This window comes from Bidens hawaiensis, unplaced genomic scaffold (assembly GCF_021521415.1).
Source record: "Bidens hawaiensis isolate Kalapana, Puna unplaced genomic scaffold, B.hawaiensis_p1.1 tig00009327_1, whole genome shotgun sequence".
NCBI lineage: Eukaryota > Viridiplantae > Streptophyta > Magnoliopsida > Asterales > Asteraceae > Bidens > Bidens hawaiensis.
Genome location: NW_027491688.1, coordinates 127898 through 154087, shown reverse-complemented (window position 1 = coordinate 154087; position 26190 = coordinate 127898). Strand labels below are relative to the sequence as shown.

Sequence of the window (26190 nt, the reverse complement as noted above, 5' to 3'; positions counted from 1 at the left end):
GTGAATGAAGAGGAGCATAAGGGAAGTCGGTCAATCTCGTCTAATCATCTTGCCCTCTTCAAAAGATCATCTAGGTTTAGTATCTATCATTATGTTTCCGGTCTCTTTGCATCTAACCTTTATGATCATCTTCACAGGTCATAAGTTATGACCTGATCTTCATTTTAAGATTAGTATGGTGATAGTCTTATATATGAGTGGTTACATGTTCTTTTGATTGGTATTTTGTATTTTGTCGATTATGTTTGTTCTTGTTTCTTTGAATTTGGATTTGTAAAACTATGTTTGAAGTAATTAATAGAATCAAAATTGTGGTTTCATGACACTTATCTAGTTATCTTATAGCGCCTAAGTTAACCAATTGCAGAGATTATTCCCCATCGTGGTTGTATCTTAATAAGATGTGATAAATCAGTGTCTAATTATTAGTGGTGTGTGGTTTCAAAAGTAGATATTTTAGTATCTGGTTTTGCAACGTACCAGCTAGTTGATGCCTTGATGGTAGTATGAGCTTCTCTGATAAGGATGTTTTTACACATTTTAACATGTAATCGAATAAAAACTGTAGGTTTCTTGGCTATGAGTAAAAGCTTTCAAAACTAGATTGAGGGGAAGAGGGAAGAGAGAGTTATGTTTTTTATGTGTACGTGTGTGTGGAGGAGAAAGAATGGTTTCTATTGGTTGGGTAGTGCGAACAACACCAACAAATGCATAACCATATGCTAGATTTCGTTGTTTTAAGCCTAAAAGAAGAACACCAAAACAGAGACCAAAAAATCTGTGTACATGAGACTCCGGAAACAACAGTTTTGAAAGCCTAAAAAATGACACAATAATAATTAATATATATTCCATTACGTTTTAGCACTACTTCTGAAAAATTTCTGTACTGTATACCGTTTTCAAGTCCTTCCAATTGGATCTTTCAATGCAACTAAATTTTACTGTTCATAAAAAGTTGTTACTTCACATAAAAAATATTTTCATCGTTATAACGGGTCCAAATTATAGAAGAGTTTACCAGTCATAACAATAATAACCTAAGAACATGGAAGTATAGGATATTATTCATTCCGAATATCGCTTAATTTATTTAGTTTCCAATTTCACCTCTACATGCTACATGATATAAAATTGCTTAACATTAATATAAACGCCAAGAACAAGCAATGTTAACACTTCTTTGCGCCTTAAATATTCAATACATATGTTATAAGTAAGATTATAATGATCGATAATTGAATTCATTTTCGCTTGAGGATATATATATCCAGTCATCCACTTTGTTGGCTTAGCTTTCCCAGAGTGAAGTCAAGATTCAGCATCATGTTTGAATTTGGAGACTTGTTCCAAGTACTATTTTCCAACATTTTATGCTTTTGCGTCAAGCTTAACCATGCCTTATGTTCATCAGGCTATAGAAAAAAAGAAATAAATAATTATCAGCAATTAATAATGTTGGTATATATATACACATATTCACATAAGATGAAAGTAGTGCACATATTCATACCTTTGTATCAATTCCTTCAAGTGTTGAACAATTTCGCGTGTATTCGGAGAAGTTAGAATATGACTCCATTGACAATGACCATGATCCTCTACTTTAAAATTTAGGTTAGATAACAGGCAATGACAAGACATGTAAAGATATAACTGGAAATAGAAAATGTCACGTCCTCATGTTCTTTTATTTGTGTCTCACGATTATATTCTAATGATAAAACAAAGATACACATAAGAAGAGTACTATATTCCCCAAACTCACACGCATGGTACTTTTTTCTACGTATTTATCTATATATTTGTAAATTAATTTTAACGAATCAATAAAGATCGAGTTAGTTTTTCAAACGGCTAGAATACTGAGACTAACGACCGAAAAAAAAATAATAACAAACCTGGGCACAAACATGATTTGGTAGCAAAATCGGTCGCAATAAGGTATTGTGGCAAAAGAAACCGTTGCAACGGCCGGGCATTGCAGCAGTTTAGAAAATATGAACTTTTAATCTTTTGACTAGATTATGTCCTTGGTTCCATATTCATTCCTTGCAATCTTAACACTGCAACTACCAACGGTTGTACGTAGAACAGTGAATGGGGTATGCATGAAAGAAGATATATGTACACAAAGTAGAAAAGGAAATCAAAATTCAAATATGGATATCTTAACGGTTTACTTTCCAAGACTAGTTAAATACTTAAATCCTACGCTAAGATGATAAAATTGAAGTGTTCGAGAATTTAAATAGTGTGGAATTAACATGTTTCTAAGTCATACACAATGAAACTACAACCACATGTGTGTATCTACGTCAGGCTGATATAGTTGATGGTTATCAATTGCCGTCCAAAAATAATTAGGTCAAATAAGGCCAGCCAATGTCTTTTAATATTCTACCTAACTCGATAAAAAGAAAAAAACTGAGAGAAATTAACTTATATACCCTGGCCTGCTTCGAGTGGGAATACGAATTTAGATTTTAAATTGTATAAACATAGTGCGTCTTCTAATCTAACGGTATGGAGGTGATGATTAAAGTTTTAGATCCTAAAGTCTCTAGTTCAAAATCTAACTTAAAAAAAGGTATAATATAAGCATGGATACATGTCCTCCAAATGTCCCTCTATAACATTAGTACTGGCTTAATTAATTTTTTGTGACGTTTGATGTTTAGTTTTCCTCAAGATCATCTAGATAATATATATTAACAACATGTAACCCTGGCGTATTGTATAGAATAACAGTTATATCATAACTAAAAGATTTTGAAACTTTAACCACAATGTTTCTATATATTATGGTATTATAGAATAATACTACATAAAATTCGCCATGATATTCACGTACCATACTTTTTTTATTTTCACTGTCAATATAGACAGACAAGATCCTTGCTAGATCAAGACAATATTCATCAGCCAACAAACATCATATGCATTTATGTTTTCTGCCCTTCACTTATTAGATGCCTTTCTAAGTCAATTTGGCATCATATCCTCTATAAGTTCAAATAAGTAATGATGGTGAACAAACGACATACCCCCTTAATGCTCCAAAATAATTATCCACCAGTTTTAGCATATGAAATTAATGTCTTTTTAAATAATACATACATGTTAGGAATTTACAATTAATACAGTTTAATTATAAAATAGAGTTCAGTTAAAGTAGAAAAATAATGAATTATTTCGAAATTGACATTTCTTAGGATAAATTATATATATCATAAATGGGAGATAAGTTGTTTGGACAAATAGGGTGTAACAGAAAAGAATTATACTTAGCTATCGATCATGGCACTCACTAACCTTTCGGGTGTTTCTAGTACTGTAGTTGTTGGTGATCCGTGAAGAGAATGTTCGTATAGGTACGGGTTAGAGGAGTTGGTATCAACAAATTCTAAGATACCCCCATCCATGTCAAGCATTGTCTTTGGAGTCATTGAATTTATCATATCCCTGTCCGCAAGTCCAGCTGCAAACACATGATATGCAAAGTATCTATCAATTTTATGTAGTACATTTATCAGACAAAGAGACCGACCAACAGACAGACAGTAATAATTCGAATTGGATCATATGTTTTAATCTTATATAAATGGAAAATTTCCAATCCACTAGATCTGTCATTACAATTAAGGAAATATATATGATGTCTGGGGGGTCCTTCATTATAGAAAGAAAAGATCCAAATCTTGTACCTGGTCCTTTGTCAGTGCTCTTCACAGTTCTATACATCTGCATGATTATATCATACAAACATGTGAGTAAATTATGAGGGTCACGCTATAGCTACACCACCCCCATCTAATTTCACACCATAGAACGGTCATCAACAAAACACTCAGACGGCTGTTTGAACAATAAAATGTCAAATTTTGAAAAATTACTGGTCAGAACGGCCGTCTGGCCCCTAACCGGATGACCGTTATGACTATAGACGGTCTAACTATAAATTCTGACAAAACGGCATTTGGACGTTTATCCTCACATTAAAATTTAACCAAAATACAGTATTATAAGGACATCCATATGTGTTGTCAGTGTTCTCTTTTGGATTGTCACTACTTTTCGACGAAAAGGTCAACTATCTTGTTTCACCAGACAATGATACTCAATGCGTGATCTAGCTTGTACATAAATTAGGTAAGGAAGATATATATATATATATATATATATATATATATATATATATATAACCACCTGTAGATGACTCTTCACATGAGCAAGAGTTAGATCCTTCACACTCATCAACTCCAGAACTGATTTAGGGGTTGCTCCTGTCACATTTTATAAAATTAATAAACTAAAATATACTAAATTCATGTTTACAAGTTTATGAAGAAACAAATTATGAACGCATATGTGAATTTTAAAAAACGTACTTTCATGGCCACCAAGGAACCGAACCGCTTGAACGAAGTGCGCGTGTAGACTTGAAGTCCATCTCATACAAGGAGCCCGAACGACCCTTCTAACACGGCTACTCATCTTAAACTCCTGACCGTATATTTGAGGCGGACGATAACGCTGATTTCCAAAATGATAAAGGGTAGTTTTTTGTAGTTGCAAAGGTATTATTGGGTGATTAGGGACAAAACCACTGATGTCTGCCACTGGAGGCTGGTAATGCTGATAGTTGGACACGATATTTAAGCCGTTTTCAAGGCTTAATTTGCTGCCACTGCTGTTGGAATCGGTGGTGGTAGAGGTGCAGCTTGACCTCTTGATACAATCAGCAGCCGGAGGGCTGATCTTTAAGGATAGATCAGGCATAGTTGTGGCTGCAATATCACTTGTCATTGGAGTAGTTCTTGAGACCAGAAACATGAAGTTGAATAAAATCTAACAAATGATTGAGATACAAGACAGAGATCGGGTGGTGTTTGAGAGAAGATTTTTTGAGTTGGTGAATATATCATGAATGCCTTATGATTAATCTTTGCGTGAGAGAGAGAGTGTGTGTGTGTAGGCTTCTAGCTTTACAGGTCAGGTTAGGTTTCAAGTTTGAGAACAAATTGGTGAAATGATGTCTTTTTGCATATGAAATGAACATAAAAGAAAATAAGGTTTTACGTACTTAAAGTTATTTATTTAAGGGAATATGATCAAATTATCCATTTTGACCGGCCGTATTCCAAAATTGTCTACAGAAATCTCACCGGTTCAATCAAGCCTATTCCAAAACTCATCGAGCCGCATACTTAGATTTTGTTTGTTTTCGCTTAAAAGGCCTGTAATTGGCTTATGTCTGTGTACGCGCAGATATAAGCCTCTGAACACAATTTGTTTTTTCTGGTCTTAAAACATAAGCTAATATCTAGGGTTAGGCTAAATGTACCCCCTGGTTGCTTGTCATACCCCCCCCCCCTTGGAAAAACCAACTTTCATATTAACCCTTAAAATCATATAATTACCAAATTAGCATAAAAGTAAGGATTTAATATTATTATTATTTTTTACAAGTTGCGTTTTCTTTTTATGATTTCGAGTTTAGGGTTTCGGTTTTAGGGTTTACGGTTCGGGTTTAGGGTTTAGGGTTCGGTTTCGGGTTTAGGGTTTAGGGTTCGGTTTCAGGTTTCGGGTTCGGTTTCGGGTTTAGGGTTTAGGGTTTAGGGTTCGGTTTCGGGTTTAGGGTTTTTGGTTTAGGGCTTAGGGTGATTTATTTTGTAAAAGATAAAATGGTAAAATAAGGATATTATAAATATTTATACTATTAAAATTAAAAAAAGATATTATAAATATTTATAATATTAATATTAAAAAAATAAATTAATAGCAATACTTGATAGTTTTTAATTTGATATATGTAGTGGAGGTTATAAAATGAAAGTAATGTTGTAGGGACTAATATGTATATAAATAATGTTAAGAGCTAATTGTAATTTATTTAATAAGTTCAGGGAGGGTATATTTAGTAAAAATGGAGTAAGGATGGTATGTTTAGCAGCACCCTAATATCTAACTTCTTCAAACTTTTTCACACCACGTCCACTGTCCACAACCACCACCACCACCAAACACCGTCCGTTGTCACCACCACCCACCACCATCATCCGCCACCCACAACCACCATCCACTGTCAGCCACCACCGTCCACCACCACCCACCACCATCATCTGCCACCCACTATCGACCACCACCACCATCCACTACCACCAACCACCATCGTCGACCACCACCATGGTCCATCACAACCACCCACCATTTTCCACCTACCACCATCGTCTACCACCGATCATCCACTACCACCATCACCGTCCACTACCACCACCCACTACCATATTTCGTACACCACCACCAATTATTTTAGTAGTATCCATACATTAAAAAAAACAAACAGTTTCTTATTGCATACTATAGAGGTTTGGTCAACGTCTTCTTCTACAGATGTTTGCAGATGTGGTCCGCAGTCATTTTATGTCTAATAAAACAAACAACACCTTATTCTACATCAGTAATGAAGAGGTATGTACCCGCCTCAGCACGGAGCAAGGCGGGTCAACCCACAAGATATAGACAACAGGCTTGAAACCAAGACATTACGAAGGCACAAAGCCATGCGCATGGCGCATACAAAACATGCTCAGGCATCATATGCCCAGGCACCACACATGCTCAGGCATCATATGCCCAGGCACCACACATGCTCAGGCATCATATGCCCAGGCACCACATATGCTCAGGCATCATATGCCCAGGCGTCACATATGCGCGCGGCGCGTCAGCGCGCGGCGCATATCACATCTGCGCATGAAACATCTGCGCGTGAGAATAAAGAGAAGACCTCGCGCATCCTCAGGATTGGCGCGTATCACACATGCACATAATCAACCTCATCCTTATCCAAATCAGGATTAGGGCAACCCTGATTGTGCACGTCAGACAACCTTCCAGAAGGTATCTTTTTAAGGAATAAGAATATGCTGATGTTGACAGCTGCCAAATGAAAGGTCGACAACTCAGCATGACACATGTGCTACCACGTGATTACAACCAATGAGAAAGCGCCAGGTGTCCCAGAGGACACGTGGCGCAGAGCGATTGGAGGAGGCCAACAAGGCTGAGCCCAATCAGTGGAAACCCTAGCACTATAAATACAGCATCAACTCCACAAGGAAAGACACTGAATCATCGACAGTTACAGCCAGTAACACACATTCATTCACATTCAATCATATTCAATTATATTCACTCACAGTCAGTTACATCCAGTAACACAATCATATAGAGTATTCAGCTACTAAGCAATACTCTCCAGATTTCCTTATTGGGATATTACTATCTTCTCCACAAATACTTATTCTCACACCGGAGGGTTACCCCAAAGAGGACCCCTCTGTCCCTTTCTGAGGGGTAAGTTGACGGTGCTGTTCATTTTGTAGGTGGAAGAACCCAGATCCAAGAGAAACCATCGGTGAAATTGCATAATCACACCCGAGGAAAGTAGATCGTCTACCAGTGAGTCGATCCACGTTTCTTCATTGGCGCCATCCACTGTTACAACGGCAATCAGATCTCATCAGATCTATATATATAAAAACAAAAATCATCACCATGGTTTCTGGCGTTCGTAACGTTGATCAAGCTCTGGAGGATATTGAGCATGAGGATGTTAATGAGGGACAACAGTTTCTGAGGGCGCAGCGTGATTCTACGCGCGCCACCAGTAACCGTCCTTTCATCACAACTCCTCATGGCCAGACTGAAACTCCTCCAGACGATCTTACGTTACAAAATCTGGCCGGCGCGAAACAAAAAGGACCAATGGGTCCAGAAGATGAAACAAATGATCCAAACGAATGGCTCATAAACGAGCAGCGGCGTCTAATGGCCAAGTACAATGAGATGGTCAAACAGAAAAAGCTAGCCGACTTAACACAAAGGCAAGCGTTTGATAAGCAAACTGTTCATGGAACAAAAAGGCCGCGCGCGCCGGAAGAAGGACATTCTGTTCACACTGCACACACTGAGTTCAGTGATGAAGAAGTGCACAGCATGAGGAAGACGCGAGATACTCATGCAGGAGGCTCACAGCTCCGCGCGCCTGTGAACATGGCGCCTGGAGCCAGAGCCGATCTGGATCTGCAAATACCGTACAGCCCACCAGTTAGAGGGCAAGTGGACGTAACCACACCGTACAGACCAGCCATCTTGGTGAAACATTCAAAGTTCACTGAGCGCATCGCGAAGGCTCCTATCCAGCACAAAACCAAGATGCCAAGTGGGTTAGGCAAATATGACGGCACAACAGATCCAGATGATTTCTTGCAAGGTTTTTACAACACGGGAAACCTAGAGAGCTGGACGATGCCAACATGGTGTCACATGTTTGCTCGCTGCCTCACGGGCGCGGCACGTGTTTGGTTCGAGAGCTTGCCGACTGGGCAAATCGATGGGTTCGAGGAACTCTTGGAAAAGTTCCAAGCCCACTTTGTACAGCAACGCAGACACACGCGCGATCCTGATGACATCATGCACTGCGTGCGCAGGACTGATGAAACGATTGAAGACTACATCACTCGTTTCAATCAGGAGTCTCTGGCAATCGGAGGTATAACAGAGCAACTCCTGCGCGTGGCCTTTATACAAGGCGCGCGCAGTGATCAACTCCGCCGGGCTCTCGTAAGCAGAGATGGCATGCCCACCACGTGGGCCAAGTTAATGGAAGCCTCGCGAGTTTTCGCGAGGAACGAAAAACAAATTGCCCAAGATAGGGCAAGAGAAAGAGCGCATCAAGCTGAGTCACCGCGCAGCAAAGAAAAGAGGGGCAAACAGAACTCTGTATGGTCCAGGTTGCAACCAACCAGTTTTTCTCCCGCAAAAAAACAGGCGCAACCAAGCTCACCCCAGCCCCAGAAAGATGTTCGTAATCGCGGGGAGGGTGACAAGAGGGAGGGCGGCAGAGATCCTAGCAGACCTCTGCCAAGAATATGGACTCCCCTCACTAAAACGCCTTCACAGGTGTTAAGCAGTGAGAATGTCCAATTCAAAAGCCCTAAGCCACTACACTACAAGGGACCATCAGACAGTGGCAAGTACTGTGAATTTCACAAGTCCACAGGGCACAACACTGATGCATGCCACCACTTGAAGGATGCAATTGAAAAGGACGTGAAATCAGGCAAGCTGGCTCACCTGGTGAAAAACTCAAGACCAGACGATGAACAATCAGGAGCCTCAGCCAGCAAAAAGTACAAAAGAATCTGTGTAGCCGAGGGAGGAAGGCAAGGGCAGACATCAAGAAAGAGAAGCGCGCAAATCCAAGGAGATTGGCGCGAGCAACAAGTCATCTTCCCAAGAATCAGGGGAGGCCCTTCCATCAGCAGTCCTCTCGTCATCACTACACACATTGCTCATTACGAAGTGTCAAAAGTCCTGGTGGACACTGGCAGCGAGTCAGACATCATGTATGAGCAATGTTTCAGGAAACTGGATCCGGCAGACCAAGCGAGGCTTGAAATTGTGAATGCGCCGATCTCTGGTGTTTCCAATGAAATCATTCATCCCCTAGGTCAAATACAATTTGAGCTAACTATGGGGGATGAAAAACACAAGCGAGCCGAAGTTGTCAACTTCTTGGTCTTGCCCACCACTTCATGCCACAATATGATCTTGGGTAGGGAAACGATTGCCCAATTCAACGCCATACCGTCGCCAGCGCACGGCGCATTGGGGTTCCCAACACCAACGGGTGTAACTTTTGTATACCGGGATCATTTGTGCGCAGTGACAAGTACTCCGCGGGAGGGGAGAATGAAAACTCCAATGGCAGAAAACGCGCCAGAGGAATGGATTCTCAACCCAAAATTCCTGGAGCAGAAGATCACAATTGGCGCAACGATATCAGACGACACGAGGGTGAGAATGAAAAGATTGCTCACGGCATATATGTCGGTCTTCGCGTGGCAACACTCTGATATGACTGGGTTCCGCGAGACCTGGCACAACATTCTCTCAACACCTTCAAGTCTGTTGAGCCAATTGCGCAGAAGAAGAGAGTCATGGGGGATGAAAAGGCGAGGGCCATGAATGAGCAGGTTGAGGATCTACTGCGCGCAAACATCATCCGCCCGATACGATACCAGACGTGGGTAGCCAATCCTGTGATGGTAAAGAAAAGTAACGGGTCGTGGAGGATGTGCATTGACTTCAAGGACCTCAACAAAGCGTGCCCAAAGGATTGTTACCCCCTCCCAAACATCGACGCAAAGGTGGACTCCGTGGCGCCATTCAAGCTAAAATGTTTCCTGGATGCCTACAAAGGCTATCACCAGATTCAAATGGCACCACAAGATGAGGACAAGACCGCCTTCAGAACCGACAAGGGTGTTTTTTGCTACACAAAAATGCCCTTTGGTTTGAAGAATGCGGGCGCCACCTACCAAAGACTTATGGATGCCGTTTTCAGCGAGCAAATCGGGAGAAACCTAGAAGTCTATGTGGATGATCTGGTGATCAAGAGCAGGGAGGAAAAGCAAATGCTCAAAGACATCAAAGAAACCCTTGGGCGCCTAAAGGAAGTTAACATGAAGCTCAATCCGAGCAAATGTACTTTCGGTGTACTAGAGGGAAAATTTCTAGGTGTAATGGTCACCAAGGATGGTTTCAAGGTGAACCCTGAGAAGGTGGAGGCCATCCTTGACATGCCCTCGCCATCCACCATGAAAGAAGTTCAGAAGCTGAATGGTAGATTAGTATCAATCAACAGGTTCCTAGCGAACCATGCAACCAAATCTACCCCATTTGTCAATACATTGAGAAACTGCTTAAAGAAAAGCCAGTTCAAATGGACTCCTGAGGCCGAACAAGCTTTCAGTGAGATTAAAGAATGTTTGATAAATCTGCCCGCGCTCACAGCTCCACTTCCTGGTGAAACTTTGACATTGTACCTATCAGCAGGAGAGCGCGCCATCGGCGCAGTATTATTGGTGGATCGCAAGGGAATCCAAACGCCAATATACTATGTGAGTCGGGTGCTGACAGATCCTGAGACGCGCTATTCCATCATGGAAAAGTTAGTTTTATCACTAACACACGCGTCTCGCAAGCTTCATAGATATTTCAATGGTCATCCCATTGAAGTTCTGACTGGTTACAACATCCAGCAAGTCTTGCGGCGTCCCGCGCTCTCAGGAAGGCTGACAAAGTGGGCGCTGGAATTAGGCGAGCACACGATCGCCTATAAGCCCCGTCCAGCAATAAAGGGACAAATCTTGGCTGATTTCATTGCCGAGGTCCCAGAAGGAAAAATTGAAGAGGCTCAGCGCGAGGTAGACCCTCCGCGAGCCAGCGATGAAGGAAGTGTTTGGAGATTGTTCACTGACGGAGCTTCAAACAACGAAGGGTCTGGCGCAGGCCTAAAACTGGTGGATCCAGAGAATCAAGAATATACTTACGCCATCAGGTTGGACTTCAAAAGCACCAACAATGAGGCTGAGTATGAAGCCCTGCTGGCTGGCCTGCGCATCGCGCACAAATTCGGGGTTAAAAAGCTAGAGGCCCATGTTGATTCGTACTTGGTAGCAGCACAGGTCAATGGCCTTTATGATGCCAAGGAGAACACCATGCCTCTATATCTAGAGCAGGCGAAAAAGCTCATCGAGCAATTTGACTGCTTCAGAATCATTCATATTCCGCGCAGTGAAAACAAATCTGCAGACGCGCTAAGTAAGATGGCATCAACCAGTTTTGATCACTTTGGCAAAGATGTCAGGGTAGAAGTAATGAGCACCCCGTCGGTGGTAGCGAAGTCTGTCCTGGTAACTCATACAACCCCTTCATCATGGATAACTCCAATAATGGAATTCTTGAGGGAGGGAAAGGTACCAGATGATCGCGCACAAGCGAGGAAGATAAGACACAAGGCGCAGAACTATGAACTGCTTGATAGTACATTATATCGACGATCTTATCTTGGGCCGCTCATGAAATGCCTAGATGCTGAGGAAGCAAGCTATGTGATCAGAGAGATACATGAAGGAATCTGTGGAATACATGCTGGCCCGCGCATGGTGGTTGCCAAGGCAATGAGCGCAGGTTACTATTGGCATGGCATGTACTTGGACGCTCTAAAAGAGATCCAAAAATGCAAAGCATGTCAGAGCTATGCGCCAAACACCATGCGGCCAAAAAACAACTTGATTCCGGTGACCTCCGCATGGCCTTTCCACAAATGGGCAATCGACATTGTGGGTCCCCTACCGCAAGCGCCTGGGCGAGTAAAATTTTTGGTAGTGGCAGTAGACTATTTCACAAAATGGGTTGAAGCGAAGCCACTAGCAAAAATAACAGCCGAAGCGATGAAGCAGTTTATCTGGAGCCACATCATATGCCGTTTTGGCTTGCCCATGGAAATTGTGAGCGATAATGGCAAACAATTCACTGATAAGAGGATATCCAGCTGGCTCAAGGAATTGCGCATCAACCAAATTTTCACTTCAGTTTATCACCCTCAGGGGAATGGACAAGTGGAACGCGCGAACCAAAGCTTGTTAAATGGGCTGAAGAAAAGGTTGGAGGGAGAATCCCATTCTTGGGTCGAAGAGCTACCTAATGTCCTGTGGGCACACAGGACATTAAGCAAAACCAGCAATGGCGAATCCCCGTTCAGCCTAACCTATGGAACAGAGGCAATGATTCCAGCGGAAATTGGATGCCCATCCCATAGAGTGCTCATGATGAGCAAAATTGATAACGAGCGCGAAAGAAGATTGGATCTCAACTTACTTGAAGGGCGCAGAGAGGCAGCTATTATCAGTGAAGCCAAGTACAAGAAAAAACTGGAAAAATATTACAACCAGCGTGTGAAAGAATGCCACTTCAAGAAAAATGATTTTGTCCTTCGAAATAATGAAGCTAGCCGCGTGATACCCCCGGGAAAAATGTCCCCCAACTGGGAGGGACCTTATCAAATCTCAGAAGAATTGGGGAAAGGCGCATATGCTTTAAAAGATTTGAATGGAAAGAAGATACCACGCGCATGGAACGCGGCACAGCTTAGAAAATGTTTCATGTAAATGTCAAGTTTGTAATCAAGGCTTTTTGAGCCATTATGAATAATGATACGTGCTATCTTCTATTAATGTGGATTCTAGTACCTTTTGCATACATGTTTCACACCTCCCTTTATTAGTTTTGAGCAATATGACAACATTGTATTGACATCAAAACGAAATAAAACGAGGTAAAACATACATGCGCGAGCTTCACGCTGAAACGCGTAAGGAGTCTTAACTCTAAAGCGTCAGGGCCTTAGCCCAATTCTATTACCATTCGCATACATGTTTCACACTTCCCTTTATTAATTTTGAGCAATATGATAACATTGTATTGACATCAAAACAAAATAAAACGAAGTAAAACATACATGCGCAAACGCGTTAAAGAGTCTTAACTCTAAAACGTCAGGGCCTTAGCCCAAAAATGTGAGCCTTAGCTCAAACAACTCACAACATCCATCCTGCATGCTGCGCAGCCTAACCATAAAATACCTAAACACAACTAAGGCAGAGCAAGCGCCAAAACATAGTTGTTAAGGTCTCAGGTTGAGGTCGCGCATAAAATTGTAATGGATATCTGAGTAACACACTGACGCGTAAGGCTAAAAAACTCATAATTCCATAAACGCGCGATAACGTCGCGCAAAAGAGGAATAATGAAAGCGCCAAGACACGTGTCAACACAATCAAGATATGGCAAAATCACTTACAATATGACAAGGGTTAAGTATAATAAATTCCTTACAACCTTGTTCTTATTCCAACGTGCAAGCATATCTTATATTCAACAAGCACACATGCGATATAAAGAGATGAATGGGGAATGCGCAAGATGCGAAGAAGGAAAAAACAGAATTTCATTCAAAAGCATTGAAATTTACAAGTTTACAAGATGAGATACAAATTACAAATAAAAATAAAAACATGAAGGGCTTCTCAAGTCTCCACGTTGACATTAGCCTCTTCATCATCCTCATCATCGCCCTCGGCATCTGGCGCAGCCTGCTCCTCTTCATCTCCAAACTGACCATAGTCAAGTTCTTCATCTTGAATGGAGTCTTCTACCATAACAGTGTCAGGAGCGGATCCTTTGGCCACGCCAGACCCGCTAGCAACGCCAGCATTCTCCGCGCCATTGTCGCCGCCAGCCCCTTCGCACTCATCAAGTAATTTCTTTAGCGCGGCGAGATCGGGCTGGTCAGCAAGCGCGGATATCTGCAAATCATAAGCAAAAATATGAGTACAAAAAGACTTAGAAAAAAAGTCAAGGTAATCCTATTAAGGTTAAAATACCTGCGCAAGGATGGGAATGGGAGTGTTCATGTAATTCTCCCCCATCGCGGTCATTTCCGCGCAGGCAGCGTTGCTCTGATAAGGGTACTCGGATGGATTCTTCTTCAACATGCCATATTCATAACCATCCGTGAACCCTTCAGCTCGGCCCACCACGCGCGCGGCAGCGTTGTAATCCATCACCAGGGCCTGAAACTCGTTTGAGTATTTCATCGCGAAAGCGCAACGAGTCATGCCCTGTGAGATGAGCCAGTGGCGATCCTGCGCGAGGCCAGCAACAGACGTCTCGAGGGAAGGAACCTGAGAGTTTAATAACTCAACAGTTTCCTTAGTCTTTTTCAACTCCTCTTTGTCAGACGCTGCTGCCGCCAAGATTTCTTCTTTCTCCGCTCGCGCAGCATCAAGTGCTTCCTGGCTAGACGCCGCCGTCGCCTGGGCTTCATATTTATCGGCCTACTCGGCCGCCAGCTCCCTCTTCAGGCGCGCAACCTCACTCTCCAGTGATGATTTTTCAGTGATAGACTGGACAAGAGCTTGGTCACGCGCCTCCGCCTCTAACTCCAAGTCACGCGCCCTGCGCGCGAACTTGGCCGCATCCGCCTCCGCCGCCTGCAGCTTCTCCCGCGCCGCCTGAAGCTCATGCCCGCGCTTCACGAAGGCGCTGTTGGCACTGGCTCTGTTCTCACTGAGCTCGGCTTGGAGCTTTTCAGCTCTCTCGCGAGCATCAGAAAGATGCCAAGCAGACACCTTAGCCTCTTGCTTGGCTTCCGCAAGAGCATCACGTACTTTTACGTAATCAGAGCGAAGCTCTTGGGAGGCAGCAATGAAGGCCGACCCAGCAAACATATGATCATTGAGCAGGTCGTCGCGAGCGCGGCCCTCCTGGAACCTCCTTTCAGTTGGAGGCACAGCATGAGCCCAGAATTCCGCACACACACCCATGGACTGAAAGGTGCTGTCTTCAGTTATATTCCATCTCGGGCGGTAAGTGTGATCGGATTCCTGCAAAAGCAAAGTAATTATCTAAGTTATCAAAAAACTAAGATGGAAGTCCGCGCAGCGGAACAAAAAATAACCTATACCTGCGGGGATGAAGCAGAAAAGTCATCGCCAGCCCTACGAGAAGGCTCCGCCGCGAAACCTCGTGGCGCAGCAGGGCTGGCGCGGGCGCCCGCGGAGTCTTCAACTTCAAACTCCTCACCCTCCTCTGAAATAGGCCTATTCTCCTGCGACCTAGAATCAAAATCGGTCTCGCAGGGAGGGCTGTGCGCAGGAGGAGGTGAGGGAGGTCTCGACGCCGCCAAGTCAGCGCGCAAAACGGTCTCCTGCTCCTTAGTAATGCCGATGAGGGGAGATTCATCGCTTGCAGGAGCAGGAGCAGAGCCAACGGCGCTGGGAACGGCGCCAGGAGTGCCGCCAGAAGCTTGTGCACCAGCTACGGCTTCTATGAAAATCAACAACAAGAAATGGTTAAGGACTTGATCTAAAAGAAAGTCAGAAAATAAGAGCGCAATACGTACCTTGGCGCAACTCCGTTCGCGCAGCAAACATCGCCATGAAGTCCATTCTACCCTTCTTTGAGGGTAAAACGGGGGACTTCGAAGCGACCTCCGGCGCAGCCTCGGCATATTGTTGCGCTGTCGCCGGCTCTACAAACATTTGAGTAAGACAAGATTCATTAGTAATCCTATAAGGATCGCGCTCATAGAAACATAAAGGATAAGCAAAGTTTACCTGTCGTGGGCGTTTCCGCCACGCGAAGGGAAGAGGTAGTCGCACCATGCCTCAGGTGGACAGGAGGTCTGCCCACTTTTATAGGCAGGGAAGACAAGGAAACCTTGGTGGTAAACTCTTGGGTTTTCCCAAATCCACCCGCCTGAGTAGGAGGGTCCTGAACAACAGGGGCAACATCTTTTTTCTGTTTCTTACTGGCCCCTGCGCCAGTTTTCCCCTTAGCTTTACGCTTTAGTTGGGGCGCCTCCTCCTCCTCCTCCTCTTCCGCGAGCTCCAGCTCGTAGTTCTCCAGCGCATCTACAACACATGCAACAGAAGTGTTAGAAAAATTTGGTATTATAAAGGAAAATGTATAAGTACAAAGGCTTACCAGGCGCATCGCTGTCGAAGACAAACCCCAGATCAACAGGGATGAACATGTCATCAAAGCGATCAGGGAAACCAACCTCCCCAGCGCCAAGCGCGACGGAGCCACCCTCCATGTGCTCATCATAGGCAGCATGGATATACTCCTTGGTGACTGCACAAAACAAGTCAAATGAGTTCAGCAAAAAAGAATTATATTCGCGCAGAAGTAAAGAAAGGAGATAAAACTTACATAACCCGTCGACTTGGATAACGGGCTCAAGCGCGCTGTCCGCCCACCTCTTGCTCATACCAACCCCCACCAGCGCCTCCTCACAAATGTTCTTGGCGGGGGATGGTTCAGCGGTCAGCTTATTAACCCAGGCGCCAGTTGGGTTCTTGAGGACACCCACATCCGCAGGCGCAGAAGAAATCGCGCGCATGGTCATGCGGATGGGGATCACACCAGCCCTTATGTAAAAGAACCTCTCAGACCAGTCATGAAGGCTCTTGAAGGAAACAGTGGAGCACTTCACCTTCTGACTGCGAGGAATAAAAGAGAACCAATTGTCTTGGATCTTGGGCTTGTAAAAATACTGAAAGCGCCGAGGGGTGGGCTCCTCGCGCTGGGATTTGCACATAAACTCAAAGTGAGTCATGCGCACAAGTCCAAACGGATGAACTTGGGATATATGAATCCCATAAAACTGAAGCAGTGCACCCACAAACCTTGTCATTGGGAGACGAAGGTTGCAGTGGGTGAAAAAATGGCTATATAGGGATATATAGCCGGTAGGCGGGTCCGCCGCCGTTTGCCCGGCACTAGGCAACATGCAGCCAAACAGGGTGGGAAAACCCTGAGAGGCGATAAGGCGGTCAAGATCAGACTGCCTCAATTTGCAGGGGATTTCATTCCACCTCTTCACCGCCTTGGTCCTCCCTACCTCCTCCGATGAGCCCTCAGCAGCCTTCTTCCCCTTGCCGGTCTTCTTCAATGTAGACATTACTAACGATTTTATACGGCAATGTATGGGGGTGATTGTGTTGTCTGAGCTATCAGACATACAACGGTGATAAACAACGAATGATGCTTCTGAAACAACAGATATTTGGGAAGCAGAACAAAGATAATCAGAAGACAAAGAAAGAAAAGCTCAGAAGAATAAACAAGAAGATGAAGGATAAAAAAACTCGAAGGGCTGGCTTTTATAGGCCCAGGAGAGAGAAATTTGGGGGTTGAACGGACTACACGCGCCCCCACTCGCAGGCTTAAGCCAATACGAGCGCAACACGTGTCCCTGACACTGTGTGAGGTGACATGAAAGGAAACTATACGGCTGCTGCCAGAGTTCACGCGCCACCACTCGCAGGAACGGACCAGCGTGAGCGCGACACGTGTCCCTGACAGCATGTGAGGGGACACGAAAGGCAACTGTAGCACCTCGAGCACACGAAAAGGTCTGACACGTCTCCATCACTGACCCACGTCAGCAACAACCAACCACGTCCAGGGACGATTCGTTTGCACCCAAGAGGATAGAACTTCGCGCAATGAGGAATAATAAGAAGAAAAAGACAAAACCCCTACCAAAAGAGCAAACTATTTAGTCTAACATCTATCTTACCTCGCTCGCGCGAGACAAGACACACATTAGACTGGGGGGGCTTGAAGAGGTATGTACCCGCCTCAGCACGGAGCAAGGCGGGTCAACCCACAAGATATAGACAACAGGCTTGAAACCAAGACATTACGAAGGCACAAAGCCATGCGCATGGCGCATACAAAACATGCTCAGGCATCATATGCCCAGGCACCACACATGCTCAGGCATCATATGCCCAGGCACCACACATGCTCAGGCATCATATGCCCAGGCACCACATATGCTCAGGCATCATATGCCCAGGCGTCACATATGCGCGCGGCGCGTCAGCGCGCGGCGCATATCACATCTGCGCGTGAGAATAAAGAGAAGACCTCGCGCATCCTCAGGATTGGCGCATATCACACATGCACATAATCAACCTCATCCTTATCCAAATCAGGATTAGGGCAACCCTGATTGTGCACGTCAGACAACCTTCCAGAAGGTATCTTTTTAAGGAATAAAAATATGCTGATGTTGACAGCTGCCAAATGAAAGGTCGACAACTCAGCATGACACATGTGCTACCACGTGATTACAACCAATGAGAAAGCGCCAGGTGTCCCAGAGGACACGTGGCGCAGAGCGATTGGAGGAGGCCAACAAGGCTGAGCCCAATCAGTGGAAACCCTAGCACTATAAATACAGCATCAACTCCACAAGGAGAGACACTGAATCATCGACAGTTACTGCCAGTAACACACATTCATTCACATTCAATCATATTCAGTTATATTCACTCACAGTCAGTTACATCCAGTAACACAATCATATAGAGTATTCAGCTACTAAGCAATACTCTCCAGATTTCCTTATTGGGATATTACTATCTTCTCCACAAATACTTATTCTCACACCGGAGGGTTACCCCAAAGAGGACCCCTCTGTCCCTTTCTGAGGGGTAAGTTGACGGTGCTGTTCATTTTGTAGGTGGAAGAACCCAGATCCAAGAGAAACCATCGGTGAAATTGCATAATCACACCCGAGGAAAGTAGATCGTCTACCAGTGAGTCGATCCACGTTTCTTCAAGTAACCCAAACGCCACGTGCATAAGAGCTTTCAAGAATGTTTCCCAACGGTCACCCGGTTTCCAACACCTGACATATACGTTTTTGGCGGCCACCTTGTTTTTACAAACCTCGACGGCCGCCTTGTTATTAGGAGACGTTCCAGGAGCCTTGTTTTGTTCCAAGCGCCCTGTTTTATTCCGGGCCCAAATGATAAGACCCATTTTACTTTCTTTTTGTTAGCCCAATAATTGTATGACCAAATAGTGTTTACTTGTATAACAGCCCTAGGCTTGCTTTCGCACATGCCAAATGTTTCCTTCCGCCTGGAATATTATTTTTTGACACAAAATGTCAATTAGGGTGTGGCCCTATGATTAGGGCCGACCCAATCTTTTTGGAGGCCTAAAGCGAAATGAAAAATTAAGGCTTTTTTTATTAGTTTTGTTATCGTCCCGGATTGTAAAAGGATGCTATTTTTTGTGTCGCATATGGTTATGCGTGTTTATAGAAAACTTTAAATGGATTGTTAAACATTTAAAAATGCTAACATATTGTGACTTATACCAAATACGATGTCATAATAACAGTTTTCATTTGCATGTTAGCCTTCCTGGTAGTCACTTATGTATAGTGTAATGGTTTTGAAAATCAACGTTATTTTTACCGGAGATATATTTACTTTATATAAAAGAATACAAAGACTAAGGGCTATTATGATATGTACAACTACAAATGAACATTTATAATAAAGGTTAAATCAAACTTCTAAAATAGAAACGATGATTATGGATCTTAATTCTGGAATATTCACATCCCAAAAATAAATAAATTAAAAAATAAATAAACATATAATTTCTGCTGAAAACTCTATATGATAGCCAAACATTATTATTATTTCACAGCCCATAATTTAAAAGCTCGGTTATATGATTTTTTTTTTAAATATGAAGCCTTAGAAAATAGGGTCCCAAAGCCCTTGCTTGGGCTGTCTCTACTATTGGGCAGGTACTGCCTATGCCCTCCCTAATGTAGGCTACACCATAGCTCAAATTTATTCGTTTTCAATCCCATAAGTTGTTCGGGCCTTCCACGTGCTTACGTCCTCTCAGTTATCGCTTAATATTCATATAATAACTTCAAAATGCTCGCTTAAGCCCCAGTTACCTACACATACAAAACTAACACAAAATACTCGCGTTCGATATGGTAAAACAATATTAAACATTAAAACATAGACATTTATCCACTCATCAATATGTTTCCCATTGATATTGAATGGAAGATTACATCATACGGGTGCCTTGTTTGAAGATAAACAAAGATGAATCACTCATGGTGCTTTGGAACTCATACACGGTGCTCTAAATGACATGCGGTAATTATATGTTACAACGCTAAACCCGAATTCTGAGTCGTAGGCAACACATTAAATATCTAATATTCATCTTACAAATCATTAAAGAGGTTTTGTCACAGCTGCCACTTTTATCTAAATAGGTAAAGAAAATAGAATAATCCCTAACTTAATGTTAGAAAACAGACATAGTTAACAATTTGGATGAAAACTCTTAGAATTATAAACGTCAAGGGTCCAGATGTAAAGAAATTGTTTTTGAACTAGTCGCGTAATTAACCAAATTTCAAGGGCGAAAATGAAACATCACTCAAATTGGTGTATCGTTTATGTACCTCATGCATAAAAAGATGTACCTTGGGTGGCCGTAATTAACTACCTAAATCAAGTACTACAATCGTCATTATGAGCCCCTAATTAACCAGATCTAGAAAGTGTGCAAATATCGTTTTAGTTTTAGTTGAGATTCACAAACAGTTCAAAAGTTCGTTAATTCACCACCAAAATCATCACATCAATTCAACCAAAGCATGATCCTCACTAGATTCAATCTCTTCCTCCTATCGCTATCATTATCACAAGCAATTGCTTCTCCAAGGTTCAATCTTTCCCACTTCATCCCACCCAAAACCAGCCAAGAATCTCGTCCTCAATCATCTCTCTTCTTAAAGGTAATAACAATAGTCATTAATAATCGATTAAGATTCAACCCTGTATTGTAATTTGACTAATTTCGAAAACCCACAATCTAATTTTGTTGTTATTGATTATAGGATGTGTTACGAGCTATATGTGATGGTGAAAACTGGAAATTGGAAGATATTGGGGTTTCGGAATTGGGTATTGAGAAGGTGAAGTATGGGAGATTGCAGAGGTATGAGATTGAGTTTCAAATGGGGAATACGAAGGATTATTTGTTTTATATGTGGGATAATGTTTCATTGTGGAAGAGGTTTAAGGATAAAAATGGGGATTTTGAGGTTTTGGCTAATCGACTGGCGTCACGGGCTGTTGTTGGTTCGGTTAGAATTAATGGGCCGGTTGAGTTACTTGTTTCGGGGCTTGATGAGATGTCGTTGGTAATGCCGGTATGATTGTTTTTCGAAATAGACTTGTTTTTGTGAATGCATTTGTTTGATTTGGATCGGGATCATTTCAGAACTTCCAAATAATTTAAGAACACGATACCGACTAGTCATTTGAGGGTAGTTTTTCATTTATTGTATGATTTCATTTATGTAAACTTGTTATTACATATAACAAATGACAAAACTACCCTCGAATAATTTTAAATTTGTAAGATAAAGAAAAAGAAATTATTGGTTGTTAGGAGATCTTGGAAGTTTTTAAATTTTTTGGAGTTCTGAAGAGAAACCGTATTTGACTATTCATGTATGTTTGGACCGTGTGTTTCAGTGGAACACGTCTCATACTGGTCTGAAGCGGATACTTATCGGTGAGGGCATTATAGTTGAAGTGAAGAATGCATATGAAGTATCTCTTTCTCAAGCATCCATTATTGGACAACAAACAAACGTTATTGCTCATCAGGAGCAATGTAACCACCTATGGTTTTCTTCATGTTTGATGTGTATGCCATTACTTCCAATAAGGATTTCAGGGTCTGCGTCTGTAGTTGCATACAAAACTCAAAATCCCGGGGCCTACATTGCATCAAATGTGCTATCCGAGGATGTTATCGAATTGCTGCCCGATAAATGCTACTCGAGACAAACTTATAAACCACAACAATGTCCAATTGAATCGTTGAGGTCGTGGATACGAGTGGGTGAAAAAGTGTTGAAATTATTTTTATCTGACAAGGTTAATAATGCAAAAGTTAAAGCAAAGATTGATGCATCAACCGTGTTTCGGTTTCAGTTAGAACTTGAAAGGATAATTAGGAGTAATGATACTCGGTGGGCTACTATGGCGGAATGGCGTACACGGCCTACTTTTGAGCGTGTATCGTTTGAGGTGTTGGCAATACTTGAAATGAAGAGGTTGAAGCCGTTAACTTTTAGGAAGATTAAGCCTTTTGTTGGAAGAGATTCATCTGACTGGAATAACTTGATGTCTAATATTTCCTTCACGAAATTGTCATCTGTTCTTGTAGCCCCTGAGGCTCTTACACTAGATGTGAATTGGTAGGAAATTTGTATGTGTATTATTGGGAAGGCTCTTGCACCATGAAGTAACTTCCGCCCTTAGAGTGTCTCTCAGATTACTTGTAAAAATAAAGTTTATAGTTGAGGTTTGTAAATCAAATTATAAAAGAAATGAAGAGCCAAAAGATTCGGGTTTTCTATTTCAGATGCTTTGCCACAAAATGCATTGGATTTGTCTGAGTTCTTGCTCAATACAGGTGCGCTTTTGTTTACGCTTTATTCATTCAAATTTGTTACATGCTTTTGTAACACATAGAAAAATTACAGACTTATAGATATTATAAAAGGGGTACATTATTGATTAAACCTATGCAATAGACGTATGAATCTTTCCTTCACTCGTGTCATCACCATTGCTACCCATCTTTTTATATTTATACCAAGAAGCACACATCAAATAAAACCCTAGATTCACTAAACTTAATACTGCTAATAACCAATAAAAGTAATTTAACTTATCTCTATTCAGATTGTTACTAGCTAACCACCCGTTACTCACTTTGTTAACAACCTCCACCACTATTGAGCTCGTGTAGTATCCAAAAGCCAATGAACACCATGCGATAGCTGTCCCAAGTGACTTCATTCCTGATGAACTCTCTTCATAGAAAAACTCTAACAACCCTACTAATGTAAACATATCAGCCACCCCAAAAATAGCATATTGGAAACCGAGCCAGAAAACCGTTAGTGGCAACGGTCCCGGGGAATCAACCATGTTATTCTCAACCGCCACTGATTTCCGGTGCGTTTCCACAATTCCTGCCACCGCCATTGAAATGGCTGAGAGAACTAATCCTACGCCAATCCTTTGAAGGTGTGTGATTCCTGTTGGAATCTTAGTGAATCTTCTGACCAGTGGCACGAAGATTCGGTCATAAAGTGGGATTAGAATAGACATGAACAGTAGTGGAATTACTGGAACTGAGGGACCGGGAACCTTAAAACCATGAAGGTTCCTGTCCATGGTTGTGCTTTGTTGGATGGTGAAGGTTTGCAGTTGAGCCAAACATGTGTTCATGAATATAGTGCTTATTATTATCGGCAGCATGCGGATTAATATTTTGGTTTCTTCAACTTGTGTTACCGTACACAGTTTCCATGATCCCGATGGTGTCAATTCAGAAGCATCGAGTTCACTTCTAATAACCGCTGCCCTATCCAGATATCTGACATTAAATAAAGTATTAGCAGCCGTAAGATACAACATTTAAACAATTAGCATTTAAAAGTTACAAATAGTCAGAAATAATGTAATGCCCACCTGAATTGATCTGTTCTTTGTAGGATATCCTTTGATATACCAGATTCTTTGTCATGAATCTCATGCAACTCCTGTGTCCTCTCTGGTACTGGTAAATTTCGGTTTTTAATAGCCACCACAAATACCTGAAACCGATAATATGCATTTTGTTAATCTATGTTATGAGTAATCTTCTGGTGAGACATTAAGTGTATTATCAATTATAGACTTGAGTTCAGTTTCGTCCGAGTGGTTTGACAGTTTTATCTGATTCAGGTTAAAATTGAAATCTTCAACCCTTTTAAGTCACAATGGTTTCATTTCATTCAAAAATGAATTGTTTGTAACTATTTCAGTTATGTGCACTAACACTGTTAGATTTTTCTGTTAAGTAGAAGGGTATTTCAGTCATTTTACAGAAATAGTATTTTTGGTCTAAAAAAACTAAAACAACCTTTTATTTAACAGAAAAATCTATTGTGTCAAGGACGAAATGGTCAAAAAGTGAAACCATAAGTTTTGAAGTAAACTAGTTAAAATGGTCAATCCACATGTACGAAAATCGAACTTAATTCTTAATTATACCTGTAGAATTCTAGTAATCGGGCTTCCTTTAGGTACATAATTTCTATACATGGATTTCCCCATAAGTAGAAAAAGAGCCGATACTAGGACCGATACAGAACACACACTGAATCCCCAATCCCATCCTCTGTTGGAGCTGATCCACACCACAAATGTGACACCAAATATAGCCCCGGTAGTGATGCTAAACATAAGCCAGTTAAAGTAGCTTGCAAGTGATTTCACCTCATTCGGGTCACTTTCATCAAATTGGTCTGCTCCTAATGAAGGCAGAGCCGCTTTAATTCCACTTGTTCCAAATGCAATCAAATACAGACCCGTGAATAGTATCGCCTCTTGCCCGCTTTCTGCTGGCTCACATTGATTTTCTAGGCTGGCGTTACAGGGAACCGGTCTTAACTGTTGGAAGTGTGCTTGGACTGCTAGAAGTGCATAACCCTGAGTTTACACATTAGTCACATCATGTTAAGTTAAATACATTGTAAATGTAGCTTAAGAAAAATAATTATTATTTTATGTTTTAAGTAACGAACCATGACTTCAAAAGAAGCGAATAGGATGCAAGTCTTGAATCTTGACAAGTAGGTGTCGGAAATAAACCCTCCGAATAGTGATAGTAGATATGCAGTGCCCGAAAAGTTTGTTAGGGTCGTGGCTGACTTGGTCAAACTGAAGTTCATATAACCATAGAAGTAAGTTACCAAGCTGACTGCCATTGAAATGAATGCCATGTTTTCAAGCCCCATCATAACTGCATAAAAACACACACGAATGTCAAAACGGTCAATAACAAACAAAAAAACTATTAACGCCTTTAAGATTCATTCCAAAATTAGCATATGTACTAGGTTATAATAAATACCATATACAAACATAGCAGCTCTCGTCCCACCGGGCCTTGTCTGGTGTTTTGGTTGCATTTTGACATTTCCACTCGTCCCCTGAAAGTTGACAAAAAAATGCCTTAGCAAGGTATTGGTGGGGCCCGTGAGGTTTTCCTATCAGGTTTTCATGGTTAGTTGGTCACCAAAAACAAAAAATCAATGTCTAAGCATTACCATTTTTATGGTCGAATCTAATATTCTGTTGAAGGAACTTCAAGGTTGGAGTGAATATGTGTTACTGACATTGGTTAAGGTTGCTCTTATAGTGAAGCACATTTGTCTTATTGTTCTTAGGAATCAAGTGGAATCTTAAAGGTATGTCAAACTTTCTCTTTGTCCTTAAATAAGACAATATTATGGGTCAATATATTTATGTTGTCTGGTCACTGTTTCATGTAATTAGTTTTATACAAGTTGAACCATGGCTTGAGTAGGAACATGGTTGATTTGAGCATTGTTAACTAACCAGAATTAAGGTGACTTCATATCAGGGATTAAACAAATCTCGTTTTGGAGGTAGGTAATTTGACTAATATTACAAATGAATATGTATTATGTAAATCTCAAGGTCTGACCAGAAATAACAATAAGTTGTTGGTACGTTTAGTAATTGTGGGGATGGATCAAATACAAAGGATTGTTTTCGTAGGAAAGAGTATGTAACATTGATTAGTAATTTAGTATGATCAATGGTTAAGAATAACCGAGGGTCCGTTTGGTTCATGGAATTCAAGGGAATTCTATTGGAATTGGAAAACACTCCTTTCAAAATTGTGTTTTGGTTAATAAGGAAAGGAATTGGAATTTGAAAACATTCACTCATTCAAAGGAATTCAACTTTCCTTCCTATGACTCAAAAGGATTCAAAAATCAAAACATTTCATTGGAATGTTCAATACTTCAATTCTTATCAAAAAGCC

General features: G+C 41.8%; 3 protein-coding genes across 3 annotated transcripts; 1 reads left to right on the top strand and 2 right to left on the bottom strand.

The window, feature by feature from the left end:
* Positions 1–1274: 1274 nt before the first annotated feature.
* Positions 1275–4994, bottom strand: LOC143532006 (putative transcription factor KAN4). Its single transcript, XM_077027167.1, has 6 exons — positions 4392–4994; positions 4210–4286; positions 3708–3744; positions 3373–3481; positions 1514–1607; positions 1275–1415 (listed from the first exon to the last, which is right to left on the bottom strand). The coding sequence occupies exons 1-6, from the start codon at positions 4834–4836 to the stop codon at positions 1275–1277; spliced, it is 903 nt and encodes a 300-aa protein (XP_076883282.1). The 5' UTR covers positions 4837–4994.
* A 15926-nt stretch (positions 4995–20920) lies between these two features.
* Positions 20921–22787, top strand: LOC143531977 (protein TUNICAMYCIN INDUCED 1-like). Its single transcript, XM_077027145.1, has 3 exons — positions 20921–21061; positions 21164–21478; positions 21807–22787. Exons 1-3 carry the CDS (start codon positions 20921–20923, stop codon positions 22539–22541), a joined length of 1191 nt encoding a protein of 396 aa, XP_076883260.1. The 3' UTR covers positions 22542–22787.
* Positions 22765–25669, bottom strand: LOC143532026 (protein NRT1/ PTR FAMILY 4.5-like). Its single transcript, XM_077027183.1, has 6 exons — positions 25445–25669; positions 25249–25327; positions 24920–25137; positions 24387–24824; positions 23823–23947; positions 22765–23727 (listed from the first exon to the last, which is right to left on the bottom strand). The coding sequence occupies exons 1-6, from the start codon at positions 25445–25447 to the stop codon at positions 22866–22868; spliced, it is 1725 nt and encodes a 574-aa protein (XP_076883298.1). The 5' UTR covers positions 25448–25669; the 3' UTR covers positions 22765–22865.
* Positions 25670–26190: the final 521 nt, after the last annotated feature.

Bases quoted from the DNA above. Each gene is read 5' to 3' on its own strand.
- LOC143531977 (XM_077027145.1), top strand. From the start codon at position 20,921: ATGATCCTCACTAGATTCAATCTCTTCCTCCTATCGCTATCATTATCA. The intron at 21,062-21,163 runs GTAATAACAATA...TATTGATTATAG, and splicing joins AATCATCTCTCTTCTTAAAG to GATGTGTTACGAGCTATATG. The intron at 21,479-21,806 runs GTATGATTGTTT...CGTGTGTTTCAG, and splicing joins AGATGTCGTTGGTAATGCCG to TGGAACACGTCTCATACTGG.
- LOC143532026 (XM_077027183.1), bottom strand. The intron at 24,825-24,919 runs GTTCGTTACTTA...GTGTAAACTCAG, and splicing joins TCGCTTCTTTTGAAGTCATG to GGTTATGCACTTCTAGCAGT. The intron at 23,728-23,822 runs GTGGGCATTACA...ATTTAATGTCAG, and splicing joins CAAAGAACAGATCAATTCAG to ATATCTGGATAGGGCAGCGG.
- LOC143532006 (XM_077027167.1), bottom strand. From the start codon at position 4,836: ATGTTTCTGGTCTCAAGAACTACTCCAATGACAAGTGATATTGCAGCC. The intron at 4,287-4,391 runs GTACGTTTTTTA...AAAATGTGACAG, and splicing joins GTTCCTTGGTGGCCATGAAA to GAGCAACCCCTAAATCAGTT. The intron at 3,745-4,209 runs GTGGTTATATAT...ATAATCATGCAG, and splicing joins ATGTGAAGAGTCATCTACAG to ATGTATAGAACTGTGAAGAG.